At 46.4% G+C, this 13119-nt stretch overlaps 1 protein-coding gene across 3 annotated transcripts in view; it reads left to right on the top strand.

The window, feature by feature from the left end:
- The window catches only part of Cyfip2 (cytoplasmic FMR1 interacting protein 2), a 120984-nt gene that overhangs the window by 58439 nt on the left and 49426 nt on the right, over nucleotides 1-13119 (top strand). For all 3 annotated transcript variants that reach the window (XM_076856393.2, XM_076856394.2, XM_076856395.2), the window contains exons 18-22: nucleotides 459-555; nucleotides 1776-1852; nucleotides 5195-5303; nucleotides 7028-7147; nucleotides 12702-12901. In XM_076856393.2, coding sequence (XP_076712508.1) covers nucleotides 459-555; nucleotides 1776-1852; nucleotides 5195-5303; nucleotides 7028-7147; nucleotides 12702-12901 — 603 coding nt within the window. The remainder of the gene's footprint in view (nucleotides 1-458; nucleotides 556-1775; nucleotides 1853-5194; nucleotides 5304-7027; nucleotides 7148-12701; nucleotides 12902-13119) is intronic.

Raw genomic sequence — 13119 nt, 5'->3', positions numbered from 1 at the left:
GACTGGAGACGGAGCCATGTGCCCGCTGGGGAGAGCTCAGGCCAAGGACCAGGTCACACATGACCATTTGCCTCAGCCTTGCAGGGACTCACAAGTTCCAGCCTGGCCTCCCTAGGCTTGTCAGTCCTGTGCAGCCCTGCTTGGGCAAGGATCAACTCGTGGGATCTGAAAGCTAGTTTTCCTTATTGCCACCCCATTTCTTTTAACCCTAGACCTATTTTTCTGGCGGTGGTTTCCTTAGCATCTGAACTTTTTATTTCTATGGGCAGACATAGAATAAGTCCTTCCCAAGTGGAGGCACGGGGCAGGGACATCAGGGAGGATGCACAGGTGTCCTTCCTAACTCTGAGCCTGCTCATCGTCTCACCCAGCCCCCTGTGTTTCCCAGGCGAGCGTTAAGTCTGTCTTTCTTAAGTGAGAGCATTAATAAACCCCTGGCTCTTGTCCCTCCTGTCCAGGTATGTCCTCTACCCCTTGGACCTGTACAACGACAGCGCCTACTATGCCTTGACCAAGTTTAAAAAGCAGTTCCTGTACGATGAGATTGAAGCCGAGGTGAGTGGAATGCTTCTTTGGCTCCTGCAACCCTATCCCAAGAGTTTGGACCTTTCGGATCCTTAGCTTTCAGTGCAAAGTCGGTGACTTGCTCTGGAGAGAGAGAGCTTCGGAGTCACCATGATTGTCCAAGGTGATTCTGTGTACAACTTCAGACCTGACCAACTCCCTTTCTTCTCCTCTCATCCCCAAACTGTTCTGCACCATGAAGGGTGTTGTGTGCTATGTACAGACACACCCAAACTTTATCTGCTGTTTCTGCTGACAAACATGCCCCTTGGCCACCATAGGTCCAGGGACGCACACCCCTGAAGGGCAGTACACTCTCAGGGTGATGAACCCTCAGAGAAGACCTCACAGCCCTGGGCAAGGCCGCTTCTAGGAGGGAAGCATGGGGTCAGAGTGAACACCCACACCTTACCCTGGAGGAGGGTCCAGTGGGCACCTTGAAGTCCCAAGTCCAGGGAAGAGGCCTCAGCTACTTGGGTGGGAAGGCAGACGTACACATCGCAGTGTGTTTTTGCATTCCACATAATATGTGGGGTGTCAAATAAAATATATGAAAGCTTTTGAATAAAGAGTTAACCTCATGGAGCTGAGAATTTAATAAGAATTCAAGATCAATCCACTAAATTCAATCTGTCTCCTTTGAAGTTATTCTCACATTCTCCTGCTGCCAGGGGATTGTCTCTTTAAAGTCCCACCTTTGGCCATTTCCTGCTCTGGCCACTGTTGGAGAACATGGTTCTGGTTTTCTGTGTCTGGTGTGAACTTATCTTCCCCTTAAGCTTCATAGTCTACCACTTGAATGTAAGACCTTAAAAATGAAAGGTATTTAAGAAGAGTTTGAAGAAGGGGCTTTTACATTTCTTTTTTTAAATATTTTTTAGTTATAGATGGATGCAATATCTTTATTTTGTTTATTCATTTTTATGTGGTGCTGAGGATTGAACCCAGGGCCTCACATGTGCTAGGCAAGGGCTCTACCACTGAGCCACAACCCCAGCCCCCGGGCTTTTACATTTCTAATGGTGTCTTCATAATCAAATTTGCAAAGTCAAGTCAGATGGGAGGAAAAGACAAAGTCTATGAGAAGAGCTGGGCAGGGTGGGAGCTGCAGGGTTAGCTGACCACAGGGAGTCATGGCTGGACGTGGTGGAGGTCTTGCTGTGATAAAGCTAGACAGACTCCCTTGACATTTCCTGCTTTGTCTTCACCAGGTGAATCTGTGTTTTGATCAGTTTGTCTACAAGCTGGCGGACCAGATCTTCGCTTACTACAAAGCCATGGCTGGCAGGTAGGAGAGCCCCAGGGCTACTGTGGTCAGCGATCTTTCTTAAGACGGGTACCTGCAATACATGGTGTTCTATTGCAAAATCTCCCTCCTCCTTTACTTCTAAGGAACTGGGCCAATTCATGGACCCGGGCTTGGTTCTAGAATACATTAAAAGGGAAAAGAGGCAGATATGGTGCTGGCCTCATGGAGCCTATAAGTTAATGGGGATAAAAACTGATAAATGGAAGTTGTGTGCTGTCCATGAGGAAAAGTTCATGGGGCTATGGGGATATGTCAGCTAGAAAGACTGTCTAAAGGAAGCAGCATCTGAGAAGTTAAGTAAACCAAGGGGGAAAGACAGGACAGGAAATTGCAGGCCAAATGTACCTCTTGTGCAAAGTCCCTGTGGGGGAAGTGTAAAAGTGAGAGCATGCCTGCCTCTTCACGCTGGAATGGGGGTTTAATGTCAGTCAATACCTATCAGCATCTCGTGCACAGCCACAAGGTGGGCAGGCTACGGGATGAAGCTGGATGGGTAAACAGGGCCAGAACATGCCCACTTCGTAAGGCCTTCATCTTGGGAGGATGGAACATCACAGAATGGTTTCAAAAGTGCAACCGTGACTTGATTTGATTTTTATTTGGGATATGGGGATTGGAAGGATAATAAAATGAAACAGACATTATTACCTTCTGCACATAAATGACTGCTTGACCAATGTGATTCTACACCATGTACAATCAGAAAAACGAGAACTTATGCCCCATTTACGTATATCAATGTGCATAAATGCATCCTACTGTCATGTATAACTATTTAAAATAAATTTTAAAAAACTTTTAAAAAGTTCACCCTTTTAAAGATATGAAAGTACGGATAATGGATTGGGGATGAGCAAGGGTAGCTGTGTGAAAACCAGGCAGGAGGCCCACAAGACATCTGTGTCAGAGACATGTCAAGTCTTCTTGCCGGTATATACTGATTTAAACCCCTGTATATTCCAGGGTCTCGAGAATCTGTAACAGCATCTAGCCACAGGGGTACATGCCTGTGATCCCAGCTACTCAAGAGGCTGAGGCAGGAGGATTGCAAATTCAAGACCAGCCTGGGCTACTTGGCAAGACCCTATCTCAAAACAAAAAATGGAAAGGACTGGGGATGTAGCTCAGTGCTAGAGAGCCCCTGGTTTCAAGCCTGGTACCACTAAAATAAATAAATAAGAGAAAAGAGAGAAAGAAAGGGAAACCTCCGATTTTATCATGGATTTTCATTCTAATTGAAAATTCAAACTAAAACCTGTAATTTCAAGGATAGGTTCTTTTTCTAATTACATTTTTTTTCCTGTGAAAAGGATTTGTTTCAGTTTGCTTTTGACAGGTGCAGTTGCTCCGATACATTTCAGACAAAAGTTGGCACATAGATGTGTCTATTGACGCAGGATGTGCGTTACATAGAGTGACTGAAATGATGGTAGGGACAGAAGCACATCCCTGGGATTTTAGGAGGACTGAGAGACACACCCCCATCACACAGTGGTTGCTGTAGCGTGGGAAGATTAGATGGGTCATGGTTCGGGCTGCCAGCTTCTGTGGGGCAGTTCGAATGGTAGAAATGTTGATCCATCGTCTGTATAAATAGACTTGGGCTAGTTGGACCCTGGGTCCTCTGTGTATTTGGTTTATAAATATCCTCATCTGAAATACGTCTCTCGGTCAACACGGTGCCATCTGTGCTTTTCAAAAGGGTGTCAGGTTGGGAAATTCAGAGAAAACCCAGGAGGGGAAGAGTGACCTAGGTCAGTCCTGTCCATTAGAAATAAAATGCAGCCTCAAATGGGAGCCAGCGATGTCACTTTACATTGTTTAGTAGCCGCATATTAAAAATGAAAGAGAAACGGGTAAAATTAATTTTAATAATACATTCCACTTAATCCAACATGTCCAAGTTACCAGAATCTCAACACATAATCAATATAAAAATGATTAAAGAAATAGCTTTCATTCTCTTCTTTTTTTCTCAGCTTTCAAACTCTAGTGTGCATTTTACAGCACATTTTAATTTGAACCAGCCTCATTTCAAGTGCTCAAGTGTGGCCTGTGGCTGCTTCATTGGACAGTGACAATTTAGAGTATTTCTCTTTTGGCTTAAAACCTTGAAATGATCTCCAGTTATGCCTAGACCAAATCTCATCCCTCAGCTGAGACACACATGGCCCCATGATCTGTCCCCTAGACTGAGGTAACAGATGCATTGTTGCCATATTTTCCAGCAAGCCCTACTTTCTATCCACCCTGGCCATCTTGCCTTTTCTCAAACAGAGCCAACTTCTTGTGTCTGTGAGTCTTCCCCCAGACGATTCTATTTTTATCATTCACATCTCTGTCCTACAGAACCACTGTAGAGAGACTTTCCCTGACTTCCTAACCCAAAAAAAATCCTATTTTAGGTTTTCAAAGCTCTCCTTATTCCACACTGTCTGCCTCTATGCTCCTAACTCATAGGGTTGTTGGGAGATTAAAATGACTGTGTGTGTGTGTGGTCGGGGGAGTGCCTGGTAAATAGTAAACACTGCCCATCCACATGGTTACTGTTTTATTCGTCTGCTTACTTGTGTACCATCAGCCTCAGTTCATTCCAATGTAAGCTCCATGAGGACAGGAGCTTGGTAACTGAGGTACCTGGAATGATTCCTGGGATATGCTAAGCATGCACTCACTCAGTTGCTTTTCTGGTAAATGAATAACAGAAGAAAGCAGCTGTGTTCGTTAGTTTTCTGCCCCTGTGACAAAATACATGAGGAAAACAACTTAAAGAAGGGAAGATTTATTTTGGCTTACAATTTTAGAAATTCAGTCCATGGTCGGCTGGCTCTGCTGTTTCTAGGCCTGTGGTGAGGCAGAACATCATGGTGGAGGGGCATGGCAGGGCAAACCTGCTCACCTCATAACCACCAGGAAGCAGAGAGAGAGATCGAGTCAGGAGCTACATAACAAAATACGCTCTTCAAAGGCCTGTCCCCAGGGACCCACCTCTTCCAACAAGGCTCAATCTCCTAAGGCTCCCACCATCTCCTGATAGAGCGCCCAGCTGAGGACCAAGCCTTCAATTCATGAGCCTTTGAGGACATTCCAGATCCCAAATTTAACTGTGACTTTTATAACTTAGAAAATTTATTTCCTATACTGAGCTCTCGTGTCTGGAAAGATTTGAAAACCCCTGCTGTAGAGCAGACAGCAGTTCTACCAAAGACGAACGAGATAGCCCTTCATGGGTCGGTCCTGTGGTCTGAAGCAGCTGCAGCTGAGCGATTGAGAGTCCGGCGCTGCCATGTTGATGGGCCTCTTTGATCTGGTCCTTTCCAGTGTCCTGCTGGACAAACGCTTCCGAGCTGAGTGTAAGAATTATGGAGTCATCATCCCGTACCCACCGTCCAACCGCTATGAGACGCTGCTGAAACAGAGACACGTCCAGGTACGTGGAGAGGTGTGGGCTGGGGAGGGACTCTGTGAAGTGACGGTGGGGACTGGAAATCAGGATTCTGCCTGAGAACAGCCCCGTGTGGGTCTGAGCATAGAAGTTCACACATCTCAGAACCTTACAAACATAAAGAGCTTCCTCTGGTGCCGGTTTTCAGCTTCTGCTCATCTCCTGCACATCTCTGGCCAGTAGTGGCCTCCAAACCCTTTGTCCTGCCAGGATAGGCTGCAGCCCACTTTTAGTAGGCACTGCCCTATGTGGATAAATCCTCCCCAAACAGGGACCACGTGCTAGGCTCAGTGAGGGCAGCCTGTGGTGCCTTTGAAGAGAAGCATGTCAGGTTAGACCCCGGGCAGAGCTTGTGGTTTATTTTTGTGGAGTGGTTCTGTTAACAAATTCAACCCCTGATGGAGAGGAAACAGTTCAGGGAGTTCAGACACGTTTCCCCATTTAAAAATATGAGCTTCCAGCCCTCCCTGCTGTTGGCCAAACCAGGGGCAAAAAGACTTTGATACTTTGATGTCTGTGTTTTGTGGTCCCTGGTGCCTGTGAAGGGCCAGGGCTGGGGCAAGAAGCTGCTTGAGGTAAAAGGGAAGTCTGCCTTGGAGATGCTGGACATTCCCATCACTGAGAAACCCAAGGCCAACTGAGAAGCCCACCCCTGGCAACGTGGGCTCACTGAGTGCTTTCCTTGAGCCTCTCAGAAGACTACTTCTGTCGCTTACAGAGCAGCCAAAATTAGCCACAAGATAATAAGTACTGAGGGCTTCATGTGCGCACAAGATGGCAAGACGAGGCCATTGGTGGGGAGAAAAATTTTTCCTAAGAGGGAAGCAAAAAAAAAAAGTAATAGCTAAGAATAATCATTTGGTACCTATCAAAGCACAGAGCACACAGCGGGTGCTCAATAAATGTTGATTGTTATCTCCACAGCATCTCAATAATGCCCACATGTCTCCCAGCGGAAATTATCTTAAGCTATAGTTTTCATCCTTTAATCAGCCCTTCATCCTCTTGCTTTCAAGTTCACCCCCCATGAAGACACAAAACGGGTCCTTGCTGAGGTGGCTGCCGTCCTCTGGTGATGGAGCTGAGCACAGGAAAGATGCAGCAAGAGCCTCAGGGGTAAATTTAGGATGTCAGCCGCAGTTATAGAGGCCAGAGCCTGCCCTGAGCCTCCTCCCAGAGCCTTGCCGGCTCTTTCCTCCATATTTATGTTTTAAGACTGTAGGGAAGCCCACACTCATCCACCCGATAGCCAGATTCGTGATGAGTAACATTTTATCATTTTGGGGTCACTTTCTCCGGTATGTATTTTCTCTCTCACACACATATGGTAAGTGTGAGTGTGTGTAGGGTGTGTGTGTTAATAGGTGTACTTTTTTTTTTTTAACCATTTGAGAGGAAGTTGCAGGTACGACTGCACTCCTCAGCCCATATCTCCCAAGAACGAGGACATTCTCCTACAAAATCAAAAGAGAATTGCCATTCTCGGGAGATTTAATGATGCTCCTGTCTATATGCAGTCCCTTTGGTCCCAGTAATGTCATCGGTGATTTTAATCCAGTTTCCTGTCAGGGTGTTGCATTGGGTTGTTAGGTATCTGTGCACATTTTACGTAACCTTTCCTCTCTTTCTCCTCCTCCCTCCTCCTCTCTCTCTCCCCCTTTGCCTCCCCTCCCTCCGTCACCCTCCCTCTGCCGCTCTCCGCCATCCAGCTGTTGGGCAGATCGATTGACTTGAACAGGCTCATTACGCAGCGCATATCTGCCGCCATGTATAAATCCTTGGACCAGGCCATCAGCCGCTTTGAGAGTGAGGACCTGACTTCCATTGTGGTAAGAGCTGCAGACCAGAGGGCTACCTGGAACTTGTCGTCAGCTGGTACAGGGCTAAAGAGAAGAGCGGGTGAACAGAACTGGACAGGAACTTAAGTGAGAATAGTCTTACCCTCCTGACTGACTCGGGTGACGGGCGGGAAGTGGAAAGGCATCTCCTTGAGATCTCCAGAGACAGCCCACCTTTAGGCACAGCTGTGTGTCCTGGGCATCTAAGAAGCTGAGCAAGTGGCCCTCAGAAGCTAGGAAAGGTGGCACTACAGGGTGGACTTTATCCCTAAGCAGTAATGCACAGACCAGAAGGGCTCTGCAGTTGGTTTATTGCTCTTCTGTCACCATTTGAAATCCTTAATAATTTGTTAACATGAGACCCCAGATTTCCATTTTACACTGTTCCCTGTGGATTATGTAACCGGTCCTTAGGTACAGCATGGACCAGGCCTTTCCCTTCTTCTAAAAAACAGCAATTTGAACTGCTCTCTGCTCGTTCTAAGAATTCTCTCTCCAGAGTGACTGGTCTTTAAGTGAATCAGAGAAGACCATACTAATGATCTTTAAAAATGGCCATAAGACGCAGATGAGTAGAGGGAATGAATGCAAATCACTATTAGAGTACCATAGCTGTCACGGTTGTGAACAAGATCCCTCAGTGCTAAGATCACTGGGAAGAAACTTTGAGAAAAATACACTGTGTAATTCTTCTCTGATGTTCCTAGAGTAGGCACATGGTTAGAGAAAGAAAGTAGAATGACGGTTACCAAGGAGAGGAGACTTAGTTAAATAGATTCAGAATTCACTTGAGCAGGTATGTTTCCAGAGGTGGATGGTGGTGATGGTTCCACCCCACGGTGAGTGTGCTTGATGCTGCAGGCCATATGCTTACAAATGGCTGGGACGGTGAATTTTATGTGAAGGATATATGCCTTTTATGAGATACATACATCACCCATAAAATTAAGTAAATTTAAAATAAAATATGTATGTGCCTTACCACACAAAAAAATGTAAAAACAAAGAACTTAGAGAAGTAATAGGATATTGCAAAGTCAAATTATCTCCCCAAGGATATATACCATTGACTTCAAAGGGGACAAGAGTAACGTTACAATGGAGAGAGCTGACAGTACTACCTAACCACCTGTCAAGGTGACTATCACCAGTCCTAAGAGATAGTGATGTTGCCATTATGTGTTCTTGGCAAAATGCATAATCTCAATCTAATCAGCAGAAAATATCCCCTACACCAAAATCAAGTGCCATTCTAACAAAACAAACAAAAACAAATCAAGTGGATGGTACTTTTCAAAAGTGTAAGATCGTGAAAGACGAGGAAAAATTTGGAAAAAAATGTAGATACTGGAAATCGATGACAACTGAATCATGATGACTAAAAGCCTCATAGAATCCCAGATTGATTCCTAGAATGAGGGGAAAAAAGGATCGTAGGGGGAAAACTGGTGATATATGAGTAAAGTCTGCCATTCAACTAATGACACTTTATCAAAGTTGATTTCTTACTTTTGATAATCATATGAAGATTATCATGCAAGATAGTAATGTTGAGGATATGCAGGTTATGCTATTTTTACAGTGTTTCTGTAAGTATAAAATTATTCAAAAATAAAGAGTTTGTAGGAGGTTGTTTTGTTGTTGTTGTTGTTTGTTTTGTTTTGTTTTTGTTTTTGTTTTTTTTGTTTTTAAGTGAACAAAGTGATAAAATAAAATAAACTAGGACTCTAGAGTCAGGCAGACCAAGGGCTCCAGTCCTGGCTCGGCCATTTGCTGGCTGGGTGATCTTCTCCAAGTGGTTTCCTCATCTGAAAAATAGAGACGACATTAGAATCCACCTCATAGTGTGGTTAAAAGACTATAACAAGATACTACATGGAGCGAATTTAGCATAGTTGTATTTAGTAAGCACATAATAGTAGCTTATTAAAAAATAAAATAAAAGATGAGGGAAAAAAGACATTTGGAACTACGATGCAGCACTCTCAGGGCAAATTCCCAGTAGCCTTTCTTAACAGGACTAGCCCCAACAACCCACTCCCACCACTCACCCCACTCCTACCTGAGGCTCACAAGGGTGATTCTTGCGGCCACTTACTCCAGGACACTAGAATAGCACACGTTTTGCTGGAAAATCATCTGGCCACCTCTATTTTGTGAAATGGTTTTTTCTCTGTTTATGTCAAAATATTGGCAGTGATTGTCTCCAAATGGTAGGAATTTGGTTTTCTTCTTTTTTTTTGTTTATCTGGATTGTCTAGTTTTCCAATAATGAGCCTGTCTTATGGGGGAAAAAAACGCATGGTTTTGCATGTGTGTGAGAGTGTGTCTCCATGGCCTCTTCCCACCCCTAGAAAGGCACTGAATATTCTTTTAGTTGCGAACAAAATTAAAAAAAGCAGTCAAAGCCCTTGATCAGACAGAGGCTTGCACCTGAACACCCACATCCTGTGAACCCATGGAGAACAGCACCCAGGGCTGCTCTCCCTCTGGGTCAGGACAACCTCCCCAGGCTGTGACTGACATGCTCTGTCTCCTCCCAGAAACAAAGCCAGGAATGTGCTCTCCCTCCCCCCTGAAAACTCTATTCTGAGATGGGGAAGCTGCTTGATTCCCAGCTGGGAGAGCCTGCAGAGATTTGGGACTTAGTCACCCTCCTTTCGCAGAGCTGAGTCTCAGCGAGATCTGAGGCTGACATTGAAATTGGCAGCGTGCAGACTGTGTTTTGTTTAGGCTGTGTGCTGTATCGAAATTTGGAGGTGATGTTGAACATTTGGAAGAAGTCAAGTGCAACTTCAGCTCTGGCAACACCACCAGACTGGCACTCCCAGATAGCAGCAATTTCCTAGAAGTAACTATATTTCCCTTAAATGGATTCTCTTTGGCTTGCCAACAGGCCCCATGGGCACACCTGAGTCACATGTGATCCCCCCAGGCCTTGTGGAACCTGAATTTGAGTGCTGGGTTCTCAGCTATCCAAGGTCACAGAGCTGAAGGTCATGGAACTGGTCCACACTTGAGTGTGGCCAACACTTGGGTCTCCTGATTCCTTCTCAAAAGCTCTTTCCATTACTGATCTAAAGTTCTTGTCCACTTGGCTGTTTATTTTCCCATTTTGCTTCCCTGGGTTCCCCTTAGTAAACTGGCTTTGCTGTAAAAAATAGTTCAGATTCTCTCAGAGGGCACTAAACTGTTCCTGATGCCTTCTCAGCTCTTCCTGCACCTCAGTGCTGGGCCTTGGGCCTGCAGATGCATGCCATGTACTCTTCTGATTACATAACGTGGAGGAAGAAATGGCCCTCAGTTCCAGCCCCCCCCCCCCCCCCCCCCCCGCCAACATCAGCACAGTCCTAAACTCTCTCCTTGGGGCTCCCTTTAAGTGCTAATGTGCACTCGTGAAACTTAAAATCGCAGGATGATAGGACAGAAGTTTTTCCCTGGTTTCTCATCTTCAATGATCCTTCCCCAAGATAGAGTACCATGGTATGCCTGGGGACTCAGTGATGTCAGGAATAAACTCATGAACAGTAACCCACTTACTTATTCATTACTCGTCCTAAGCAAAGGGGAACAAAGATACAGGAGAGCCAGCGAAGCCCCAGGAGATGGAAGCAGAAAGCGGGTTCTGTTTCTGCCTTTCATTCATTTCCGGGTACACAGTGACTGGAAACTTGTTCTGGCTGCCTTCCCAGAATTGAAATCCAGATTTTGAGTACCTTTGGGAAAATTTAGGATCTGTCACCACTAGCCCATGCTGATGGGGACAGCCATCGGGTGCAGTATCAGGAGCAGCAGGGCCACCTCTATCTGGCGGGGGCTGTCCACTCTGCTACAGGTATCCTACCCTGGGGCTCCTTCCCCACCCCACCTTGTCTTCCTTTCTTAGCCTTTCTGACCCCTGGAGCCATGCATGTTTTGTACACTTTCAGTCAGTTCTCCAACCTCAGTTTAGGGCACAGTTGGACTTCCAGGGTGGTAAATGTCCACCCAGGAACTTAAGATTAGAAGCACAGGCTGAGGCCTCCACTGTAGCTGAGGGAACCCCCGAAGAATGAGGGGAACTTGCAGCTGATGAGAGTGGAACCGGTTCCCTGCCTCCCGTCACTAACTTCGTTCCATATCCCTGTCATTAAGCCACCCCTCTGACCATCCCACCCACGGTGGTCTGGGAAACTGCCCTCTTAGATGTTCTTCCAGCCACGTTTGCCTGTCAAAGCCTGTTCATAGCCCTAACATCTTTATTCTGGGTCCCTGACACAGGGGCCAAGAACTCCTGGTTTGGAATCAGAAGAGCTAGATTCACATCCCAACCCCTGTTATGTACGCCCTGTGACCTTGGGCAAGTTTCTGGACCGACTGAGCTTCAATCCCCCTCTCTATGAAACAGGAACAGTTGCAGTTATACCTATCTCAAAAGACAGCTTAGCCAAGACAATATGGGAGTGGCCTCAAGAGACACAGAATGTGGCTATCTTCCCTCTCTGCATGAGGTTGTGTTTTGGTAGCAATGACACAGAAGTTACAGGACAAGAAGAAACCAAAGCAAGCCAAAAGGGTTTCACTGTATTTTTATTTCCCCCAAAAATACAGTGTCCCGCCATGCACAGGTATCCACCCTGATCCCACTCTCTTACCTGAAGGTGGGATACCAAGTGACCAGGGCCTACCATGCACAGGTCCCTTGTCATCATGGGCTGACTACAGACTCCAGATGCCTTTGCTACTCCTGTGTGACTGAGTGGTTTACCATGAAAGGAAGAGGCTCTCTGCCCCCACCTTTTTTGGAAAATTCCTGGGAGGTACACAGTGGTTAAGCAATTGTACTTTGGTGCCTGTCTTCCTGGATTTGAAGCCTCCTCAAAGCCTCAGTTAAAATGCGGACAGCAGCAACACTGACCTCATGGACTGTGGAGAGCTTGAAGTGAGTTAACACATATAAAATTGGTACATATTAATGAGGTTGAACCGTATGAAATTGCCAACAGTTGATAGCATGTGAGTTAACAAAACAGAAACTTCATATGCTTCAACCTATTAATAAGCTCTAGCAGGGAGTAGCTCAGATTGCTTTCTGCAGGGCAGAGAAATAGCTTCTGGCGATACACAGTCACAATGTTCCAGTTTACTTTACTTGTGACACTGTGGGACAAGCTTTTTCCTCACCAATATAGAAACTGGAGAGCAATAAACATATTTCCTATGCAAAGCGGTACAAGCAGGGTTCACACATGCTCAGTGGTCTGTCTCTTTGGCTTGGGTTCTCTTTGGCTTGCCACAGGCCCTGTGGGCACACTTGAGTCAGGTGGCATGCATGCATCTGATCCCAGCCCACTGCCTTTCCTTGCCCGCACTATAATCTGGCAATTTCTTCCACTTTTCAGAAGCAAGGAACTTCATCCCATGCGACTGCAGAGGGTCCCAGGCCTCCTGTAGGAGGTTGAGGTAGTGTGAGGGGCCCTCACCTGAATGAAAGGAGTCCATAAGATAACACCGTGTATGTGGGGTCATGTGCAAGTCCTGAGCAGCCACGGGTTCTCTCTGGCAGGAGCTGGAGTGGCTGCTGGAGGTTAACCGCCTCACGCACCGGCTGCTCTGCAAGCACATGACTCTGGACAGCTTTGATGCCATGTTCCGGGAGGCCAATCACAACGTGTCGGCTCCCTACGGCCGCATCACCCTGCACGTCTTTTGGGAGCTGAACTTTGACTTCCTCCCCAACTACTGCTACAATGGATCCACAAACCGGTAAGGGAGTCCCTGTGCCAAGTGGGTTGGGTTGGGTGGGGAGTCAGGGTTGCGAGACCCACTGCCTCCTCCACACTGGGCCCAGCGGTGTGTCAGTATGTTGCTGTGACAGGCGTCTGGTGCTGCCCCTGCTGGGTGCTGTGATGGAGGTGAGGTTGCCAGGGAGCACCCAAACCTCATCCTGCCTCTGAGCCCTCAGGCTGGAGGACTCGGTATCC

The sequence above is a fragment of the Callospermophilus lateralis genome, chromosome 5 (assembly GCF_048772815.1).
Source record: "Callospermophilus lateralis isolate mCalLat2 chromosome 5, mCalLat2.hap1, whole genome shotgun sequence".
NCBI lineage: Eukaryota > Metazoa > Chordata > Mammalia > Rodentia > Sciuridae > Callospermophilus > Callospermophilus lateralis.
This window is presented reverse-complemented; position numbering and strand designations above follow the sequence as displayed.